Here is a 22,564-nt window from a genome sequence, read left to right as displayed (position 1 = left end):
ATTTCAGAGCGTGTGCGGGTATTATTATCCGTCCCCGTCTCCCCCCCCTCCCCCCTCCCCCGGCAGAAAGTTTCCATGGGAAGGATTCGCGTTTTGAAAGAGATGCCCATTGTGTTGTTTTAAAACAGGTGGAAGACCTCTGTAATGATTTTATGCCTTTCAATAAAAATTTTATGAGGTGTATTTGATTATAGATTAATGTGTCCCTAATAAAATGGACGGATGGAAACAGCAAAACCCGCGTCTCCGAGCACGACCGGCGTGTGGCCGAGCGCACGCTGCCGAGCGGGGCCGCACCGCTGCCCGGGGGCTGCCCGGGGGCTGCGGGGAGCGGGCGGCAGGCGGCAGAGGCTGGGCCCTGGTCCTCCTCCCTCCGTCCGGCCCCGGCTCCGCCGCCGCCGAGGTCAGGGGGACCCAGGCCGACCCGCGCTGCCACGTTCAATGCCTACGGTGGATTTTCGGCCGCGCCGCTTTTTCTGCCTCCTTTCCCCTGCCCGAGCCCGCTATCTTTCCTTCCCCAGCGCCTGGTTAGCGCGGACTACCAGATTACCCGAGCCGTGCTGCGCCTTTCTGCTCCTCCGAGAGAGGGAAGGTGCTGTGTTGGAATCTGGAGGAAACGTACACAGTTAGAATGGAGCCCGCAGCACGGCCCGCTGAGGACACAAACAACAGCTCCGCGAAAACACTTCCTACTCGCGGGCCGGTATGAGGAAGGGACCAAAATTCCTGTTTATTTTAAGATTTATTACTCTCCTACGTTGTTTTCTTCCTTTTTCCCCACCCTTCTTTTTCTTTCTTTCTTTCTTTCTTTCTTCCTTCCTTTCTTTCTTTCTTTCTTTCTTTCTTTCTTTCTTTCTTTCTTTCTTTCTTTCTTTCTTTCTTTCTTTCTTTCTTTCTTTCTTTCTTTCTTTCTTTCTTTCTTTCTTTCTTTCTTTCTTTCTTTCTTTCTTTCTTTCTTTCTTTCTTTCTTTCTTTTTCTTTCTTTTTCTTTGTTTCTTTTTCCCTTTTTGTCTTTATTGTTACAGTTCGACTTCGCCCATCTCTCTCTCGCCTTTTCTCTCCATTTCAGAATCCTCTGTTACTCCTTCCTCTGACAGCGGGCGCATGGTGGGGCGGCCCTGCCGCACATGTACGGGTTGGTACAGACTGGGGCGAACCTCCTTTTTGTGGAGCACTCGGTGTGGAGCCAGGCAATGAGTTCCCACTGCTGAACTCCTCGGGTGATGCAGCGAGTAGCTCTAAAGAGGGGAAAAAAAAAAAAGAGGGTTCAAACGCACGCAACGTTGAAAGAGCTGGGCTCTGTGCACCGCTTTGTTATTTGTTTTCTAGGCGGGAGCGAAAGCAGCGTACCTATGTGCCCCTGCAGCTCCGAAACGGTGCTGCTCTGGGTCGGGGAAGCAGCCCTCTGCCCTGAGAGGAAGCATGAGGAAGCATCGCTTGGATCCGACAGCCGAGAGCAGGGAGCAGAGCTGCGGGGCGGGTAGGGCCGGTGGGCACCGGCTCAGGGACGTGGGCACTGCCTTTCATTTCTCCTCGTAGAAATTGCGCAGGGGAGGAATGGGCGTTAGTGGGCAGCGAGCGGCCGGGAGGAGGCACGCCGTTCTCCCGCACTGAGCGAAGGTGAACGCGTGCCCACGGATTTGCACTTCAGCTCGGAGTCATGTTCATTTGCAAGCCGCTCTGCTCGGCGCTGCTGCTCGCTCCCACCGTGCCCTTCCCCTGCCGCCAGCAGCCCCTGCCCGGATTTTTCCGCCGCGCGCAGAAAGGGTTAAGAGTCGTGAAGTTCATGATCTGGATGTGTGCTGCTAAAGCGGAATTGCGTGAAATAAAACGGGCTCTGTGCACGCCGAGATGGTGCAGGGCCACAGAAGCAGGGCTGGGGAGGACGAGCTGCTGCGCTGCCGGGAGCTCCGCTGCTCGCAAAAGCTCAGCTTTACCAGATGTGGGGGGAACATTTCCCCGTGCAGAGTCTTCTGAAGGACCACGGGATGGCCAAGGAGCCCGCTCCTTACCGTTCGGTTGTGCCAGCTCCGTTTTTGGCACGACGGGTGTTTTTTTTTTAAGCAAGTAAAGACACGAAATCAGAGTCTACACATTGTAAGCACGCAGAGACTGTTATTTTTTAAATCAACATCTGAACGTCAAATAAAATGACACACATATTGCTGACAGCTTGTAGTAGAAAGATTTTTTATCACTTACCGTTTATGAGTTGATTGGATGAGGATGTCCAGTTTAGATCATAATATTTTACAACTTTTTTTTTTCTTTTCCTTTCTCTCTCTACATTTTTTTTCTTTTTTCTTTTTCTTTTCTGTTTTGTTTTGTTTTGTTTCTGCGTTCTGATTGTTAGACTGTGAACATCACAACATTTTATCAATTAATCATTTGTTTACAGGCACAACTATAAATGATTCGGGTTTACATCATTTCCCGCCCCAGTCTCCTCCCCACCCCTAAAAAAAGGGAAGGGAAAAAAAGAAAAAGAAAAAGAAAAAAGAAAACAAAGAAAAGGGGGGAAAGAAAGACCGAAGCCCAGAGGGAGACACATAAAGAGTAGGACATGGAAGAGAAAGAGCACCAGGCCCAGGAGCTGCTGGCGAGGAAGGGTCAGAAAACCAACCTGCATCCACACTGGGAATGTTTGTAGAAAACCAAAGGGACCGCAGTAGTTTACAGAGTTTATTGCATTATACATGCGAACAGAACATGCACAAGAAGGACATATTGCTGCTGAACGACTACTATTCCACATATGCACCACAAGAAAATGTCTACAATGGAGAAGAATGAAATATTCCATTTTACGAAGGACGACTTCTAAGTTCATTTGCGAGGATAGTTACATTATGATGTGCTTCTCTTTCCCCCCGCCCCCAAAGTTTCCCCCCCTTTTTCTTAAAGTATTGAATGTACTCCAAACGTTATGGCCCGTGTAACAGCCCCACATAAATACCATTTTGTTAGTAAAAACATGAAAAAGTCACATTGTTTGGATGTTCGACAGTTCCAATAAGTTAAGACCAAATGATAATATTCAATAATAGTTACCCTGCATTACGATGAGAACAAAAATAAATTACACGTGCTAGGTTTTATATATACTCGTCATAGTAATACATATTCACTTGCAGCGCTAAAAGAAGGACGAAGAGTCACATTCTACCAGAAAATAAAGGAAAAGGACGGTTCTGACAGAGTCTCTCCCGCACGTGGCACCGGCGGTGCCGTGCCCACTGCTCGCTGTTGCCACCCCGGGAACGCCTTAGGAGAAGGTCAGATTAGCGGTCAGTTCTCGGATTCGGTTCTCCCTGCTCATCTTCTTGAGCTTCATTCTGCGGTTTTGAAACCAAATCTTGACCTGCCTGTCAGTGAGGTTTACGCTCTTACTGATCTCTAGGCGGCGCTCTCGAGTGAGATACATATTGAATAAGAACTCTTTCTCTAATTCCAGTGTTTGGTGTTTAGTATAAGGACACCTCTTCTTTCTGCCACTCTTTGCAGTTAGCCAATTGCTCGTTGGAGTATCAGACTTGATTTCCTCTATCAAAATCAAAGGAGAAGAAGAAGAAAAAAAAAAATCAAAACCCCCTCCGGCTGTAAGCACATACCCTTGGCCATGACCCCTCCGCAGTGTCTGGCAGCCATGGCGGATGTGCGCGGAGCTGCTGCGCGGGGCGCTGCGGACGCGGGGCAGCAGCGGTGGCTGAACCCCGCTCGGCCCTTCCGAGCTCCGAGCGGCGGCCGTGCAGGGCCGGGGTCACCCTGCCCACAACGCGGCCCCACGCACGGCCCGGCCCGGCCCGCAGCCCCGGCCCCCGCCCGCTGCGTGGCCAAATGCCCCGCTGCAAAATGCCCCCGCGACGGCCTGAGGCAGCACCCCCCGGCCAGCTGAGCCGCACAAGCACACCTAGCAAGCAAACACAGACATTTTCCCAGCCCCGAAGATACACGTGAAATTAACACCCTCCACCTCGCGTTTTTTTTTTTTCCTCCATTTTTCTTTTAGATTCTTTTTTTTTTTTTTTCCCCACAAGAAAGGGATCCATCCCACACCAACCTAGACCTGGATTAGAAACTATAATTCATAAAAAGAGAATCTCCATGCACACTTAGGGTAAAAATCGACCCGAAGGCTGCAAAGTACATTTTTATCAGAGAATTTTTCCCGGTTTTTGATTCCTCGCCACACGCTGATAGAAAAGAAGGCTTCTGCGCTCTTTTAAAGGGAAAATAAAATCAGAGAAGCACCACCTTTACCTTTCACAGGCATTTCAAAATAACGCTGCGCTTTTTGGAGCCAAACCCAAGGTTCTCCCAAGCACCACGTCCGCACAGTGCACGCTCTGCTCACGCAGGCAGCGGGGCTGCTGCTTTCATTGTGCGTTTGTTCCCAACTTCCCCCAGCCTGGAAGCACCTATCCCTCACCTATTTTAACAGCATCGTAATTAACTTTAAACGCAATCAAACCGCAGCCGGCCTCGGTGGCGAAAATCAGCGCAATATTATAAGAGGAAAGTTGCGCTGCTCGTATTTTACAACCTCCAGAGCTGGTTTTTTAGAGGAATTTAACCGGTTTGGGCTGCAGCAGCGCACTAAGGAGCACACGGAGCTACCCCGCACCGCAGAGGAGGGCTGCATGCACAAGGGAGGCACAGCTCAAAGCAAACCTTCGGACCCTTTTGTGTGGCATTTTTCGCCTACCAAAATCTTCGCAGACGCAGCACCTGCAGCCCCACACTCCTCCCCGTGAAGTGGGGTGGCCGCGGGCTCGTCAGGGCAGCAGGGAGCTGCGTGGTGCCGGATGCCGGATTCTCGGCACGGCACGGCTCAAGCTCGGTAATACAGACCTTTAGTCTCCTTCTCCTGGACCTCGGGGCTGGACACGGAGCCTTCGGGCAGGCAGCTCCTCTCGTCTTGCAACGTGGACTTGGGCTCGGGACTTTCCACTTGAGAGACTTTAGCCGCGCCGTCCTGGCCGTTCGGGTTTTCATTCATTTTCTTTTCCATCTGAAGTTGAGAAGATAGCTGCGGTTTGGAGCTGCCGCGAGGGTTTAACTGTAACATTACGGTTGAACTCGTTTCAGGGCTATTATTGTACTCTTGGGTTTTCCCAGTGGCGTAGGTCTGGCTCAGTCTAAAATATCCTGGGACGGGAACCTCGGGGTTCTCAATGGGGCATGATTCAGACACCAGCCTCTGGTAGGAAGGGACGTCTGAAGAAATGAGTTTGGTTCTCTTATCGGAATACATGCAGCAATTGCTTTCTTCTTTAATATTTGTAGTGAAGGAACAAGTGGGGACCTGCTGTGTAACAGGTTGCTCTATTCGACAAGATCTGTTCGGATCTGTCCAACTGTCTACTTGAGGTATATAAGGATGTACATTCATACCCATATTTTGGTGATTAACTTCTCTTTTAGCCAGAGACGGTAGGAGTCCACAGGTTTGCATCCCATAAGTCCCAATGTCTGTGCTAGGTGGCATATACATGCTGGCGCTGTTGGAGTAGAAACTGTCACTCCTGCACGCACTGATGAGAGAATCTACTAAAAAAGTATTAGCGGCAGGAGAGCTGTTGGGAAAGGACATTTTGGGGAGGAATTTGAGGAAGAGAGATTGTGTCCTTTGTAGGCTGACATCTCTAGGAAAACATTCCCGTGTAATTGCGGATGCCTCCGCGCGACCACATGACAGCCGGGCCAATGGCAGCGCCCGCCGCCCCGCGCCCCGCCGCCCCGCCGCTGACGCTCCCCGCCGCGCCGCCCCGCCGCGCCCCGCCGCGGTCAACAGCGACCCCTAGGCCGCCGCCGCGGCACCGCACCGCGCCCGGCCCCGCGCTGCGGCACCGCAACGGGCCCCGGCCGCGGCCCCGCTCCGCTCCGAGCCGCGCCGAGCCCAGCCGAGCCGAGCCGCGCCGAGCCCAGCCGAGCCGCGCGGGGCCGGCCCTGCCGCGTCTGCCGGCAGCACGGCTCGGCTCGGCTCGGCGCGGCCCGGAGCGCGGCGGCCATCGTGCCTCCCCTCGCCGTAACGGCATCGCTTCCTGACAAGTGCGAGGTACAAAAGGTTGCGGAATTTATTAATGCGTATTAAGAAGAATCAGGGGCGATCAATAAAATCCTCATCTACATTCTTGGGCGACTTGGTAATTTTCTTGCTTCTGGAGCTTTTTAAAGAGTTATACCCTCTGTTGCCACACACGGGAAGATATTTTATTAGCAAATCAATCGAGACTTTGTAAAGGATAAGATTAATAGTTAAGATTTAGCATAATGGCGTTCGCGTTATGAATTATTGAAAATTATACTATTGATTTTTTTCCTCGCTGCTCACCGAGAAGGTCAATTTTTGTTTTAACACAAATCGTCAAATATTAAAAGCCATACTTTTGTCAGAAGTTGGGGTTTATAGTTGCAATGCATTCCTCGAATTATTTCACAACGCTCTCTCACTACGCCTTGCGAAAAGAAAATAAAAATGAATGTGTTTTCTCTTGCCCTGGAAACTGAAAGCACCAGAGAGATCATTCCCCCTTCTGCAGCACTGCTGCCAGAAACACCGAGAGCGAGGTGCTTCCTGCCACTGCTCCAGCAACTTTTTCCTTTCCTTTCTTGCTTATTTTATTTTATTTTGGTAAAGAATGATCGTTGAAGATGGAATATAGAAAAATGATAATAGAAATATGTATGGGGGTGGGAACGCTAAGTGCCGCATGGCAAGTGAGATTTCTGCATCTCAGTGCTCTCGGCGCGTTTTATTGTTTTTCCCCCCGCTTCGAACCCATATTTACACCCGAACCTGTTACATTTTGAACAGTGATGGCACCAACTCTTTCTTTTTTCTCTTTTTCCTTCTCTTTCCTTCTCTTTCCTTTCTCTTCCCTTCCTTTCCTTTCTTACTTTTCTTCCCCAAAGTCACCCCCCAAACCCCTCCTCTCCCACAATTTTCTTCATTTCCTTCTTTCTTTTTTTCTTTCCTTTTTTTTCATCTGTCCCCGAACAGGGGCCGAGGCCGGGGACCCCCCCCGCGGTGAACTTGTTGGTGGTTCCCGTGCCGGACGCACGGGCCGCTGTGGGCCCTCTCCGCCCGCAGGACACCGCCGGCCCCATAGCGCAGCTGCACGGGGAAAGATTTTTAAATCCCTATCTGCGCCCTTCTCCCAGCTCCAAACACGCGTTTTCCAGCAGCGTGGGCTCCACTTCTCCCTTGTTTCCTGGCGCTCGACTGCTGTGGGCTCTCCCGCACACTTTGCGTTGCTGGAAACAATAACCCCATTTAAAATTTCGCTGTGGCAATGAGACAGACCCTTTTAAAACCTTATCGCAGCTGTTCAAATACAACATCATTGTCAGGTTAAGAGGCAGCGCCTTTTATAGCTGCCGTCCCCGGCTCCTGTGTTGCCGCAGTTTAAACATTACCTTCCTCGATCCGCCGCCTCCCGGCTCGGCGCTGCCCCGCAGCCCTCCGCCACCGCGCTCCGAGCCGGGAAGGGGCAGTTCCCGCCTCGGTGCATTTAAGATCACGATCAGAGCCATTGCTAAGATTTGGCCGAGCCGAGCTGCGGAGGAACCTCGGAGCTCCACGTCCCCCCCTCGCTTTCTAGCAATTTCCTCTTCTCCAACAACAGCCCGGGCGACCCACAGAGTTTAAAGCCACCAAATACTATTTTCCTCGACGCGGTTTGGGGCTCGACTGTGACATCTAATCTGGAATTTTATGCCCATCAAACGGCTCTTTCGTAATCTTTATTTACACTTTCGGGGAAAAAGAAAAAAAAAAAAAAACAAAGGTGGGGGGGGGTCCCAGAAACACCCCAGGCGCGGGCAGAGCGCAGAGGGCCGCGGAGAGCTGCGCGGCAGCGGAGGTGCAGGCAGCCCGGGCCGCCCCCCCGGGCAGGGCTGAGCCGGCCGGCCCTCAGCCACCGCACAGACGGGAGGGCTCTTTGATTTTTGTAATTGAAGATATGAATTTCTTCCGTGCCACCGCACGGAAAGCGAGATGATGGCTGCGATGATCGTGATTTAAATTTCGTATTTAGGGCTGCCAAACAGCTCCGAAAGGACCCTTCGCCCATGATAAATCACGAGGGGGGTCTGAGAAATGGGCAGCGACTTTTTATTGAAAATGAACAGAAGGGAAGTTTAAGTTTGATGTAAATAGAAGTTGAATAAACATGCGAGAGCCACTGGGGAACTGGAGACTTAGGCTTTGGGCATTTAATGTCACTATTGTTTTAAATCATATTAAAATGGAATCAAGTAATTAACATTAATAAATAAATCAATATCGTGCAATAAATGAGATATACAGTCTACATTAATATAAAGGTTTTGCTCTCAGAGCCCCATATTTTTCCGAATGAGGGAAGGAAAAAAAACCCCAACCAATGGCTCCATGCAGATGTAAATTACTGTTTGTAATAAAGCATAGGTGGACATTACGGATTTCTCCTCTAGCAAATGTCAGGGCTAAAACCCGGAGGTTACCAGACGTGCCGATGGGCTTTCATTTCACCGCCTTATCTTCCTAAACCTTATTACTCGTGATATGATGTTTTTCTCGACCGTGCTGACGATTCCTATCGTTGCAATTTGCTGTGTTTGTGTCTCATTATTGGGGGGGGGGGGAGGGGATGGGATGGGAGAGGCTGGATATTTCGCAGATGCCTTCAGTAACAAAGGTATTGCGAGAAATATCTGCCTTTAAAAATAGGCTGGAGCTCAGGAAGCTTTTAGTCAAATTGCTTTCATTTACTCGATTCCAGCAATTTATTTAGGGCGCCTTTAAGCGCGCGGGCTGTATATTTTATACCGCGCTGCTACATGGCGGGGAGACTGAAGAATAGTTTTTATTTAAAGAAAAAAATAAATATATTGGCTACAATATTGTGACCTTGCTTCCCTTAATAACGCAACTGTCACGCTACCCAGAGCTTCGTGTGCCATGCTTTCACAGAAAGAGTCGGCGACTCGGCCGGGGGTTCGGATTCCCTGGAATTTTTTGACGGCGAGTGGGAGGCAGGAACGCCCTGATGGCACAACGCCTCTTCCTTAATACAGCACCTTATAGAATAAACAAAATTCCTCGCCGCCCATTGCTTCAGAGGTACAATTGCTGTTGTGGGGAGCGCACAGCAGCATCCGCTATACTCCAGCCTCAGTTCCCCCCTTGATGTATTCCCATATTTCCTCGCAGGGGCACAGCCTTATCCTTACGGCATTTTGGCGTGCAGACCAGTCGGCGATCCGGCCGCAGCCCGGCACGTTTGACTTTCGGCAGACTGCTGCCGAATCTGAGGTTCAATCAGGGGAGAAGCAAATGCCCCTCTCGTCCTCCTGAAGGGACAAGCTCAAAGGCGTTCGGAAATAGCTCCCAGCCTTTTATTTCTAAAAGAATAAAGCAGAGAAACAAGAGGGGGGGGGGGGGAAGGGGGGAAGGATACAAGAGATGATAGACTCTGACAGAACCATCACATTAACAAGCTAAAAAAAAAAAAAAAAAGGAAAGAAAAAAAGAAAAAAAAAAGAACAAAGTGGCGTTGCCGTATTCAAGGTTGTGTGTTTTGTTTTGGTGGTGGGTTTTTTTTGTATTTTTTTTTTTTAATTAACATCACACCCGGCTCCAATCAGCCGTTCACATCCTCTGAGAGCGGCCGCGCTAATTGTGAGGGGTTGAAGCTTCACGTGGGAGCCCGAAGGCGCTGGGGTCGGTGCGGGCTCTCCCAAGAAGCCCCGAATGCCAGGAAAACAAACGGGAAAACTTTGCTGATTGTTCCCTTCTCGACATAGGTACCTCCACCGAGAGCAGGGGGATTCCTCCAGGCTCTGGGTTGGACTCAAAGGGGCTCTCGTGGCGCCAGGGACCCGAGGATCTGAGGCTGCACAATGCTGTTTTATCGCAGACGGAAAGGCTATTTCTAGGAAATTGTTAACAATGAACTTCTAAAACAAACAAACAAATAAATAAATAAAACCCCACAGCCAAAGAACAACAACGAAAAGCCACCCCCAAACTCAGCGGACAGAGTGCCAACAAATGCTTTCACGGGATGTGGGGCTCTGGCAGCGCGGAACGCAGCTGAGGCAGCAGAAATAGATTTTGGTGAATCCCGCAGCTGAGCAGAAAGAAGCGGAGCCCTTTCCTGGGGAGGTTCTGAGAAAAACTGCGCATGGGAAGACAACAAGAGAGAACACAGAACAGCAAAACGGAACGCGGTCTGTCGCTGGAGAAAGCCCAGGGAATTCATAAGCTCGCTTTAATTTTCTAATCTCTAGTTTCATTTTAATAGACCTCAGTAGTGTTGTTAAGGAGAGGGATTGCAATCAGCAGAGCCTTGGCAAGGTGATGTTCGGATATTAAAAACGTCTTCTTTCTTTTTAGTCTCTGTCTATCTATAAAAAAAATAAGCGTTTTCAGCATCTCACGTTAAAGCCGCGTTTAAATAAAATGCGTTTTTAAAATTACGCTTTCTGTATCGAAAGGTTTATTTAAGAAAAGCCTTCAGTAAAAAACGAAAGATAAACAGTGGCAGCGTCTGGGATTTATATTACTTTTGTTCTATCCGCGTTGAGGCCGTCCTGAAATGAGTAAATAGGTTTTCGTTCTATGGAACGAATTCGGAATATCGTTGGTTTATTTTTTTTTCCTTAAAATTATGGGATTTTTTTTAAAGCTCGGATGCGTTATAAAAGATTACGAGCACCAAAATTTCTTTTAAATTGGCATATTTCTCGAGCACGTCACGGTTACGGGTTATTTGTTTAATAAATCTTTTTGATGCTTTATTTTCTCATTTGGAAGGCCCTGAAATCTTCTCGTTACTTATATATTAGATGTTTTATTAGCGGTGGAATTATTATTAGGAGGAAATATACCGGAGCACGAGGACGGCGCAGTGCAGCAGCGATGCGCCCTCGTGTGGCTCCGGATGGAGGAGCAGCCGCCTCCCTCCCGGCCGCTCCATTTGCTGTCGGTCACGGCTTTCTCCCTTTCTTTTTAAATAGAAACCCAAGGCTGCTATAATTGAGCATTTATGCAAGATTAATGCTGGGGTGATTAGGTTTCCGCGGCCCTCTTTTGCGGTGTGGGAGCATTTTAAAGGGATCGGAATCCCCTAAGACGGATGCTTAGAGCACTGCAGGGAACGGAAAGCGAACGCCCTGCTCTCTCCCTGTGGATTGGGATTCAGGAGAGACGCGAGAACGCTGCTGGAAGGTCGGGAGGAATGAAATCCGCACTGCTCCGAGCGCTCCTAATTAATGGGCTTTGTGGGGAACGCGCAGCCGGGGGAAAACTGCCGAAATCGCATCCTTCTCACTCCATTGCCAAGCGTTCCTTGCCGTCCCCGTGTTTTATCCGGAGCGACAAAAGCATTATTTGTTTCCTTAGGATTTTTTTCCTTAAAAAAAAAAAAAAAAAAAAAAAAAAAAGGAAGAAGACGAAGAAAAAGAGGAAGAAGGAGATATTCGGGGAGTTGCCGGGCCCGGCAGGGGAAGGATCGGGGCGCGGGGCCGGCAGGGCTCTCCGCACCGCGGAGCTGCTCCCCTCGGCCGGCCGGGCGCTGCGCGTTGTGGGGCGCTGACACGGCCATGTGCGTGCGTGTGTGGGGCGAGAGGGTGAGCGAGCCAGAGGGAGACAGAGAGAGGGTGGGTGGTGGTGGAAAATAACAGAGGAACCTTAAGGCGCCTAATTATTCAGAAAGGTTAAAGGTGATGACCTTGACATTTTGGAAGTTCAAAGGCATACACTTATGTTTTTCTTGCTAAGGGTTTTTTTTTTTTTTAATTTTTCTTTCTTAGCCGCGCCTCCCTACGCTTCCACCTCTCAAAATTTTTCTTTTAATTCTAGGGCTGTTCCTGACTTATTTGCACACTTTTGCCTTCCGCGAACACGAGCGTAGCTAGAGCCTCTCTGTCCTATTCAAAAAAAAAGCCAAATTCTTTTCTCAGTCCTCGCCTTTATTGCACATTGCGGAAATCTCTTTTTCACCCACCAGAAGGTGTATAATATAACCCAATTAAGCTGTTTAGAACCTCGGCTTTTATGGTGTTGTCTAGACAGTTCAAGGTTTCGCAAACAGCCCAGCCGGGTCACGCTGCACAAAGCGGGGGGACCTCTGCCGGCCCCCGCGCAGCCCCACGGCTCCGAGACCGACCCCTCCGCTCCGCAGGTTTTTCCTCCCCACGAGCGCCGACGCTTTATAGCTCCCTCTTGTCTCAGCCGCACGGAGCCCTCGCTCTGCCTCAGCCTGCGCTGCAAGTAAACACTCATTGGCGCTGGGGGTTCGGGGCTTACTGGGGGCCTGACCAGTTAAAAGCCCTTTTCGTTGTTTATAGTAATGGCTCCAGCCGCAGGGACGGGCTGCGGGCAGCCGTGCTTGCTCTGCCTCACACTGGGAAGGGAGCAGCTCGCTTACGAGGATCTACAAAGGCAGAGCCAGAGCGCTGAGCTATTATTTATTTAAAATGCATTTAGAGTAATCCGCCTTGGCTCCCTTCCGTCATTATTTAACTGAACTTGGCTCTAGCCCGGGATCCTTCGGAGATGGAAATCCATACAGTGCACGGAAGTTATAACCTTAACTTTACTAGAAACCATTTATTCACATGAAATAGACAGTGGCTCATGCTTTTGGATGACAATAGAAACATATATATATATTTTTTTTTATATATAGCGAACGTACATTTACCATCTCTTAAATAAACCGCATTCACTTGGAGGAAAGTGTCACCCTAACTCAAAAGCAACAACATAGCCCCCCCCACCCCCCCTCCTCCCCGAACTCAATGAATTGTAAGCAAAAACTACCAGACACACAGGAGGTCCATTGCTGGTACTGTGGGAGAGGAAAAAAAAAAAAAGCACCTTTGGCGAGAACCACTTGAGAATGGACAGCTGGATTTACCCTAGGTTCCCTTAGCAGGAATCTGCTCCGCCAAGCCCCGAAATCTCCAGTGACCATTCAGCGTGTGGAGCTGCACATGGAAGTGAAACTTTGAGTTCCGCAGGGTGGCTGTGTCATGTAAACCATTCACTTTGCATTCGGATGGCAGGTCAGGCTGACTGAGGGATTCTTTTTTTCTTCGTTCTTCCTTCTCTCTTTCGATTTTTTTTTTCATTTTTTTCTTTCTTTTTTTTCTTTTCTTTTCTCTTTTTTTTTCCTCCTCAAAACAAGGGATTTCCAGTGAAATATTGGAGTCGATCTCTGTTCAGTTTCTTTTCTTTCATCCTTCGATTCTGGAACCAGATTTTAACTTGTCGGTCAGTGAGGTTGAGCATTCTGGACAACTGCAGTCTTTTCTCTTTGTTTATGTACACGTTGAAGAAAAACTCACGTTCCAGTTCTCTTATCTGATATTTGGTATAGGGACACCTCTTTTTCCTCGATCGCTGAGGAACTGCTGAAATTAAAAAGAGAAAATGCTGATTTATGCAGAATACGACCACGCTCGGGTGGGAAGAGCACAGACTTTGCCCGTGTCCCCCCGCCCGGGAAGCAGCCCTCCAGCAGTTCCGAGAGTATTCCCGGGGCTTTTGCTCCCCGGTTGACATAGGAAAAATAACAATAATGATAATAATAATAAAGTGGACATTTCCCAACTTCTCCTTAGAAGAGGGCACTTCGAGCGCTACGGAGAGATATTTAAATGGTCTGGAAATATTCCAAGTTTCTTCAAGTCCTCTCGCCCCCACCCCCGCCCCAAACAAACGAAGAGCTTAGGCTGCAGCGCGGAGGCAGCTCCGAGCCCTACCTGTGAGATCTCGCCGTCCGCCCCCCGCCAAATCAACAATTTAATAACAATTAATATCCTCTTCCGAGAATACCTTAAGCCCACCTAAATTGGTTTCCTATCGTAAACACGCTTTACAACGGTGAAGGAAATCTTATAGGATATATAAAATCCTTTGGATGCTTATAAAATGGCACATAAAATGCGGCTTGACAAAGTGTCGGCCTTGTACTCTTGCCCCCGCGTCACTGCCGATACCTACCTGAACTGTTGCTCTTCTCTGCAACAGCCTCACCGGGAGGGGAAGCGGCTCCGCTCGCCGTTGTCACTTTCTTCTCCTGGCTGGAAGGTGCCTTGCTGCAGGCGCTGTGCTGGGGCTTCAGGTCGCCCTTGTCCGCGTCCCCCTCGCCCTCGGAGTGCTGCTGGTACGCGGGAGCGGGGGCCGGCTCGTAGAACTGGTCGAAGCCCTGCGGCAGGATGCCGTTCCTCCCCACCGAGCTGTAGAAGTTGGAGGCGGCGGGGGACGCTCCGTGGTGGCCGCACACGGGGTCCGTTTTGAATAACATTTCCGTCCTCCTGTTCGCGGGCTGCAGAAAGTCTCTGTGCATCACCTCTTCAGCTGAGTAATAGGGAGCGTAACTGCCCCTGTACTGCCATTTGCTGCGCTCTAATCCGTATTCCCTGAATGCCACTTCGCGCACAGGTTGGACATGAGGTAAATTAGAAGAATAAGGAAAAGTCATTTGACAGGAAGACGATTGCGACAAAAAAGAGGGTTTCGTCGAGAAGTCTGAGGGCGAGACGTAATAAGCGCACCCTGGCAGATACATATTGGATGCGCCGTGACTGCAATCGTCAAACTCGGTCATGTCTTCCTTTTTGCGATTGCAAGCGACCGGGAGGCTTCAATGCATTGAACGAGATCCATCTATTGCACAAGAGGCTTTGGACAGGATCAACTAAGAAAAAATCCCCACCGTGTGCTGACGTGCAATTCATCTTGATTGATTCTAGTGGTAATTATGTCACGTGACGCAATGTAGAAATGTCCTTATATCTATATCGGCCCCTCGGAACGGCTCCCGAGATCTCTCCAAAGAGCCCTCCCGGCACACAGAGATGAGCGGGCGGCCCCGCTCGCCTTTTCCCCCTCCTTCTCCGGAGGCCGAGCGGTGCCCGAGGTGCTGCGGGCGTTCACCTGGGGCCGCGCCGCCTTGCCCGCCGCCCGCCCGCCGCCTCCGCCGGGTGCGGGGCCCCGCGGCGCGGCCCCCCCGGCATCGCCGCCACCCGCCCGGGAGCCTCCGTCGGGGAAGGCGACCTCTGGGCCACGGTGCGGGCTCCGAGCCGGGCACCGGGCCTCTGTAACGTGATCGCTGCTCGTTAGCGGGAGCGGCTCTGCCGGTGGCGGCCGCCGGGTGCTGTTCACGCGGCGCGGCCGAGTCCCATTCACACGCTCTGAGGTCCGAGCGGATCTGCCCGCCCGATTCCGACACTCCGAGGCTGGCACCCAAATCCGTCCCGAAATTGCGATCCCCGAGCGCCTCGCGTTCCCTCGCTCGAGCCCGAGCACCGAGTGCTTGTGCAAGGGCGCCGTGGGCGAGCTGCAAGGAGAAAGATGCAAAGAGAACATCTCTCAGCAGCGGGTCTCGGGAAAGGGAGACACTTCGGGGCTCTTCTGGCAAGAGAAGGGCCGGGGCTGGGGGAGAAGCCCACGAGCACGCTTTCCCCGGAAGCTTAGCAGCGCACAAAGTGACCTCTGTTCGTGCCTCCAACTCTTAGCGAACGTTCACTTTCATTGGAAGGGAAGAGTGGGACTGGGAGCGGGCGTGCGGCACGCACAGCGCCCGCAGCCCTGCCCTGCCCTGCCCTGCCTTGCAGGGCTCCCTTCTACCCATTTTCTCTTCCTCCTTGAAATATTCTTTTAAATAGACTAGCACAAAGACTGAAGAGGGAACAGAATAAACAATACATGCCAACAGCAGCCCGGTGCTCGACCAGCTCCTCATTCCAGCAACGTTTGCCAGCTCTCTATGGGAATGCCTTTTTCCATCACCGCACAGCACAGCCACAACAACCCTGCCATATACCGCTCTCCAAAACCAACCTGCAATCCGCCCGAGCTCTCAGGCCCGTCAGGGTCGCTCTCTGCCACCATGCTGCCCCCAGGCCCCGAGCTGCTCCCCAGAGGTGGCCGCCACCCAGGTAGGAAAGTAGGGACCGGCCCGCAGAGGCACGCAGGGAGAGCCCTCGGCTCTGAGGAGGACGGGCTCGGCCAGGCGGAGCCCCGCGCTGCGGACAGGTCCGGGTGGAGATCTTCAGCCCGGCCCCGCAATCAGACCCCGCATCCACACCCGCAATCTGCCCCCGCCCGCCGCCACGGTCCCTTCGCTCCTGTTCCTCCAAAACGGGCGAGGGTTGCCGCAGGGGCTTATGCGGCGCCGCCCTTGGCCCTTCCTAAACAGAGAGACCCGAATCCAGCTGATCAGATGGAGGTCATCCTTTTTTTTTTCTCTCTCTTTTTCTCTTTTTCCCTTTCATACAACACTGTAGTGTCGCCCTGATCCCTCGCGTTCAGACCACCTCACACGCCAGAAATGGCTGCCAGCAGAGAGCCTCTCGCTATCACCAGTTATCACCAGAAACCAAGGCACAAAGCCACCATTTCCTCCCTTCACCAGGAATGTTCAAACCTTCTCGATTTTGCCACGACACACGAATCACCTTCCAAAAACGATGCCTGCGCAGCTAAAATGGCTCCTGCGTCCCTCATCTCAGCGCCGGGCAGGGACCCTCTGGGTCGTGCCCCAGGGCTGAGACCTAACTCACAGCGAGGCTGTCTCTAGGACCCTCAGAAAGGTCGTTTTCTTCACTACTCAGACAACAAATTGCGCCTCAGCCAGAACCCCACACCTTGCTTTCGATGCAGCGAGCCCAGCATCAATTAAATGTTGGCGCAGGAGCCAACCGGTTTCAACTAATTCAAGTTCAAAGACATGGCGACGATTTGTTAATACGAAAACAGACCTTGTAGGAAACCGTCCCTTAAAAAGCGATCCGATTTGGGAGCAGGAGCCCAATACCGCAGCAGAAACCGCTCCGCAATAGGGCAGAGCCGGGGGTCCCCACCCGCCGAAGCCTCCACCCCAGGGTCGGTCCTCAGCCCAGCTCCGCGCACCGCATCCCTCTGTTGTTAGCCGCGCTCCCTTTACATCGCATCGCAACACAAATGCTCATCGTGTCCACAGCCAGGCGCATACTTTACCGTTAGGCGTCTTGAAACATCTGCAACCGTTGAGTGGGATCACCGAGGGTTCTGCTCCGAGTGGCATTTCCAAAAGCCCTCCGTGGCGGTGCGGGCGCCCCGCAGACCGTGCGGGCGCGGAGGTGCGGGCGCGGCTGGCGGAGATGCGGCGCTCCGTGCCACCCAAGATAAGACACTAACTTGACCTTAACTTTGTTATGGCGCCCCTAGTATCTGGAGAACGTGAACAGACACTGTCTGGCAGCTCTCGTAAAAACCGACTGGAGAAGAGATTCTGAGTCATTTCATTTATTGCCACTACAGTTCTGCAAGAAAGCTTTTCCTCCCTGCCAAACTTTAATTATTTATGCTCTTTTAGGAAGCACAAAGGCATCCAGAGCCATTTCCAACGAGCCGAGTTGCGTTCGCAGGCTTATCAAACGCTCAGCCGCCCTCGGAAGGGCTTTATCTCGTTGAGGCTGTGGTCGGAATGCGGAGATGGTGATGTCGGAGTCAATAAAGGCACCGCCACCCGCCGCGGGGGGACGTGGGCACGGGCTCAGCCGACGGGTGCCCACGGCCACCCCGGACCACGGCACCGCGCGGGGGTGCGGCTGCAGCGCCCGCACCGCCCAACCCAGAGTTGGGGGTACGCGCCGCAGCTCCTGCACTCACCCCCGGGGCCGCGCCCGCAGGCGGGCACGCGTGTGCTCACATGTGCCCGGGGTGCGCGCACGGGGCGGGTGCGTGCCCTGCCACACGTGTGTGTGCGTGCGTATCTGTGTGTGCGTGTGCCTGTGTGGGTGTGGGTGTCTCCCCGATTTCCCTCAACGACTGTCGTCTCCCGCAGCTTCGGATGAGCAGCCGGAACCTGCCTTGCGCGCACGTCTGTGTGCACCATTTTGTCCCGCAGATGCGTGTTCCCTGCGTGTTCCCGTTGATGCTCAGATATGTGCAAGGCGTGCACAGGCACACGTAACGCGCAGAGTTCTGCAGCACGTCGCGTTTCAGACCCCATCTCCCTGCTTTGTTAACCTATTTATCCTTCCGAGGGCGACTCTGACTGGCAGTGAGCGTTCAGCTGTCGTCGTGGTTCGGTTGCGTTTAGTGAATAATCCATTGCATTTCCCATCTTTCCATCCTGGTCCTCTTCGGGTTTCACATCACAAATGGGGTAAAGTCTACGGCTGTACCGAGGTGGGTTAGAACAGAGATGGGCGACACAAAGACTCCGTTTCTCAAGGGCCTGAATAGTATTCCAGAAGGAATAAAAAAAAAGCTCTTTATCTGATTTTCGCCTTTCTCCCGGCTCTCATCGTTGGAGTCGCTTCCAGTTTTCTTAATCAGAGGACCGATGCCGAGGGAAGAGCCTCCCGCAGCCCGCAGTGCGCCGGGGCTGGGCACCTCGAGGGCTCCCAAGGACGCGGGCAGCGCTGCCCTCCGGCCCCGCTAAGCTCTGCCCGCAGCGAGGTGGGCTCTGGCCCCTCTGGGAGGCGAGAATGGCGCCTCTAGGTCGGGCTGCATCTCCTTCTCCCTTCCGACACACCCGGGCAATATTTTGGGGCTGCGGGAAGCGCTCGGAAGATGGCTGCAGCGCTACCCTCAGCTCGGATATGTCTTCTTTATGAAATAATGAGTTTATTGCCTTCTGGAAGGCAACCGGCCCGATAAATACACGGCTTCTTTGTGCCGCGCCTTGTGATTGTGTAGCCTTGTTGCGTAAGCTCCAAACAACCACATTTGAGCTCGCTTTATACACCAGAAAATAGCGCAGGCTCCACCATCGTAATTATTATTACTACTGGGAGAGGCAGCGCAAGGTTTCGCGTGTGGAAACGCCTCTTCATTAGAAACAGATATGCGTGGAGATTGCAGCCAAAAGGTTTTTTAATTCGGAGCTTTATTTCCTTGAGATATTTTTCCGCTCCGCAATCTCAGCCGGGGCACTCCCGCACCCGCGGCCCTGTGGCAGCACGGGGCCGTGTGCCGGAGGGTTTCAGCACTGCACTAGGCAGCAGGATGCGGGGAAAATCGATTTCATTCCCGTCCTAAAGCTATGCTCATTCGGCGTGGGCACTGCTCCCAGCCCCTCTCTGGTCGAGTTTCTCCTCTGAGGTTTATAACTGGACAAAAAAAAAACAAAACAACAAACAAACCAAACCAACCAAACAAAAAAAAAACGGATAAAGAGTCCCCCCTTTCCCTCATAAAAACCTCTGCGGAAACGGCCATGGGGACAGCCTCAGAAAATAATCAAACCTCCCGGCTCGCCCCTCTCCTGCTCCCGCAGTACCCCGGGGTGAGGTGGGCCCTGTGCGGCCCGACTGCCCCCAGCCCCGGCCCCAGCGGCACCGCCCGCTCCCCCCCTCCCGTTTGTTTGGGGCCGCTCTTGGACAAGGCCAAAGTCAGCGGCAGAGGAAGGGCAGGGCCCGGCCCGGCCTCCTGGGGCGGCCACCGGCGAGAGCCGCATGCGACCGGGCCGAGGAGGTCGCGGTCACCCCGCCCCGCCGCTCCGGGGCCGAGCCGGCTGCGGGAGAGCTCGGCGGGCAGGGCCTCGCTCCGGCCCCGCGGGGAGCGGTGACCCCCCAGGGCTCCGCTCCTCCCGTCCCGCTGATGCCGTCGGGGCCGAGCCGTCGGGGTGGGCGGCGGCAGTGCGGGGCGCGGAGCGGCGGGGCATGCGGGCGCAGAGCCGGTGCGCGGGTTATGCGCGGGCCTTGCGCGAGCGTCACGTGCCCTCTCCACCGGGCCGTGGCTGGATGCGAGCGGGGCTGGTAAAAACAAACAAACAAACAAACAAACAAAAAAAAAAAAAAAAAAAGAAAAAAAAAGAAAAAAAGAAAAGGTTTATTTGGTAACCGCTTTCTGAGATCTGTGCTCCAACAGGTTATCCCAAACCACAAAACATGCGAGCGCCGCATGCTTGCTTTCAGAAGCGGGGAACACATGAAGGGACCAGCCGGGATTTACAGAGCTGACGTCTTTACTAGGCATTATTCTTTTATTTATTTATTTATTCATTTGTTTCTGAAAAATGGTGTTTACATACAGTAAAAAGACATCGATTTTAGCTTAGCACCGCTCGTTCTCCAGGGAAAGGGAGGGTTAGAAGCATGAGAAAATCTATATAAAAGGAGAAAGAAAGGGAGAAAAGCTGATAATACGAGTTGCAGTGCTGGGCTGGCTCGCCTTCTTCGTTTTGCCTAAGAACTCAGCGGTTGCCGGTGTACGCGGGGATCCTACGCGTTTCGAGAATTTGGCTTAAATGGGAAAAACCACCCAGTTCCCGCCTTGCAGCCGCGACCACACGCTACTCTATGGGGAGAACACAAGTTCATGCAGGAACGGGCGGACGCCGCGCTAGTACATAGAAAGCGCCTGCTCGCGCATTACCACTCTTTTCTTTTTCATTCGTCGGTTCTGAAACCAAATTTTAACTTGCTGATCGCTTAAATTCAGTCTGTTTGATAGTTCTTTCCTCTTCTGTCGGTTAATAAACTCATTGAGGAGAAACTCGTTTTCCAATTCGGCAATTTGTTGTTTTGTGTAAGGTTTCCGTTTCTTTCTCGATCTCCCCTGGGTAGGACACCAAGGCAAACCTACAACAAACACGTCGATAATTTAGTGGGGCACGGCTGTGGGTTACAGAGAATACACACAAACCCGCAAGGTAACAGGGCAACACTAGGTCGGCAAAATCTGGCAAAGCGCGTCTGACAGCACGAGTCTATCTACCCCCCAGTCGGGTTAAGCTATCACCGTTCCGAACGGGTTCCGGGTCGGGGGGGGGAGAGGGAAGGGGGGTACAAACAATTACAGGCATCTCTTAGAAAGCACGGAGCGCTAGGTCGCCTCGAACTAAAGCGAGAGATTTAAGGCATACCATCCTGCACTGAAGGTCTGAGGCATGACTGGACTGCTGCGGGCTGAACTGTCAGGTTCAAGTTGACCGAATTCTTGATGTCCTCCTTTAGGCTGGAAGTGCAGGAATTCACTTCAAAAAGAGCGGCCGAGCCGTGCAAGCTTCTCGGCAGGCTCGAGTGGTCATACTTTGCGGGCTTTAAGTTGGCTGCGTGAGTAATGGTTGGGTCATTTGCGAAAGATTGCCTCTGCCTGCATCTTTCCTCTTGTTTGGAGCTCGCGTCGTGGGCGTAATATTTATTGTTTTCTTCCAGGCACTCTTTGTTGCTGTTGGAGCTGATGCTGATTGGAACGGAGCCGGGGAGGTACGGCTGCGCCGCGCCGCCGAACGCGTGGCCCTGCGGCTGGGCTGCACACGGACTGGGGCACGTCCACGGGATCGAGCTCCGGGGGTAGGAAATGGTGGGCAGAGCCGCCAACTGACTGCCATTAGCCCGCAAATTGGGAAAATAAAAGGAATCTGGAGATTGCAAGTTCAGGAGAGAACCAACGTAGCCAGATCTGTAGAGACTGCGATCACACATTTCCAACAAAGGACTTCAGCTGTTCTTACAGCAGTATTTAGTTACAACAGGGAATAAGCGGAAAGCCTAAAACGATTGGACGAAACTTTGCAGACAGGTTCTTCAAAGCCGGTAATTTCAGCACCGCCTCCAGCCACCGAGCCACGGTGTACCCCCCCTCCCTTTTTTTTTTTTTTCCTCCTTTCTCCCCCCCTTTTAAAAAGTCTTATGATAACACTTGAAATATGAAAATACCGGACTCGCAAGGGGGAGGGGAAAACATGGTCTCCGCTTCTATAAAAGTGCCTGGGACTGGCTGGCAGAGCCGCAGCGCAAGCGGAAAGATGAGGAGAAAACAAACCTCCGGCCGGCGCGGAGCAGAGCCCCGGGGCGGGCAGCGGCCGCGGAGCGTCGGGCGCGGGGGTGCCCGCGGAGCGGGGTCACAGCTCTGTGCCCACTGCTCTCGGCGGGCGAAGGAGCCGCGGCCATCCAGGCGCACGGACGGGCTCTGCCCCGTGTCGGCGGGGCATCGCGGTGTGTGTGCTCGGAGGCGGTTTTTACCCGTTTTGTACACGCATTTGTTTTAATTGCGAGCAACATGATACGCATCTGCATATGCTTGCAATTAAAATCTTAACTGATCGGATATTAGCGAGATTGTCTTTCTGTCGCAACAATGTTCGGTGGTCTCAGAGGCTTTCCAAGCTCTGCACCCTGTTCTTCTTACCCCTTCCACCTTTCATCCTAACTCCAACACTAGACATGTTTTCAAACGACTCTTCTATATCTGGGCGTTTGTTTATTGAATTCTTAAACGAGAATAACAGTGGGAGCAACGTGGAATTCCTTGAGCAGAGCGCTGAGATTAAAAACAAACCAATAGCATCCAAAGGCTGCACGGAGGAGAAAGCCCCGCTCAGTACCCCTCAGCGGGGCACGGGATGGCTGCGGCGGGCAGAGCCGGACCAGCGCCAGGCTCAAAGCCCGCTGCCACCTCCCGAGCTGCGGCCGAGCCGGTTCCGTCCACTAAGAAGAAAATCATTCCTTAAGGTGATATGGATATATGTAGAGAGAAATTAAGATATAGCTAAATGAATGTATAAACATGCATCTCTCTCTATATGTCGTACATATGACATCTTCGAGAGCTCACTCCAGAGTTCCGCTG

General features: G+C 52.2%; 3 protein-coding genes across 4 annotated transcripts; all 3 read right to left on the bottom strand.

Annotated features, from left to right (window-relative positions):
* Window positions 1–2,424: 2,424 nt before the first annotated feature.
* Window positions 2,425–5,593, bottom strand: HOXD10 (homeobox D10). Its single transcript, XM_065750401.1, has 2 exons — window positions 4,852–5,593; window positions 2,425–3,543 (listed from the first exon to the last, which is right to left on the bottom strand). The coding sequence occupies exons 1-2, from the start codon at window positions 5,591–5,593 to the stop codon at window positions 3,266–3,268; spliced, it is 1,020 nt and encodes a 339-aa protein (XP_065606473.1). The 3' UTR covers window positions 2,425–3,265.
* Window positions 5,594–13,168: 7,575 nt separating this feature from the next.
* HOXD11 (homeobox D11) lies at window positions 13,169–14,617 on the bottom strand. 2 transcript variants are annotated; one of them, XM_065750549.1, is made up of 2 exons: window positions 13,997–14,617; window positions 13,169–13,404 (listed from the first exon to the last, which is right to left on the bottom strand). In XM_065750549.1, the coding sequence occupies exons 1-2, from the start codon at window positions 14,601–14,603 to the stop codon at window positions 13,169–13,171; spliced, it is 843 nt and encodes a 280-aa protein (XP_065606621.1). In that variant the 5' UTR covers window positions 14,604–14,617. The 2 variants fall into 2 exon arrangements, with proteins under 2 accessions (XP_065606621.1, XP_065606622.1); XM_065750550.1 differs by having other exon boundaries at window positions 13,169–13,401.
* Window positions 14,618–20,332: 5,715 nt separating this feature from the next.
* HOXD12 (homeobox D12) lies at window positions 20,333–21,417 on the bottom strand. Its single transcript, XM_065751152.1, has 2 exons — window positions 20,856–21,417; window positions 20,333–20,571 (listed from the first exon to the last, which is right to left on the bottom strand). Exons 1-2 carry the CDS (start codon window positions 21,415–21,417, stop codon window positions 20,333–20,335), a joined length of 801 nt encoding a protein of 266 aa, XP_065607224.1.
* Between the last annotated feature and the right edge of the window lie 1,147 nt (window positions 21,418–22,564).

The sequence above is a fragment of the Cyrtonyx montezumae genome, unplaced genomic scaffold (genome assembly GCF_038088225.1).
Source record: "Cyrtonyx montezumae isolate F1298 unplaced genomic scaffold, pur_monq_1.0 scaffold_7, whole genome shotgun sequence".
In the NCBI taxonomy this organism is placed as follows: Eukaryota; Metazoa; Chordata; class Aves; order Galliformes; family Odontophoridae; genus Cyrtonyx; species Cyrtonyx montezumae.
Note: the sequence above shows the minus strand (reverse complement) of the source record. Positions and strands in the feature narration are given on the sequence as shown.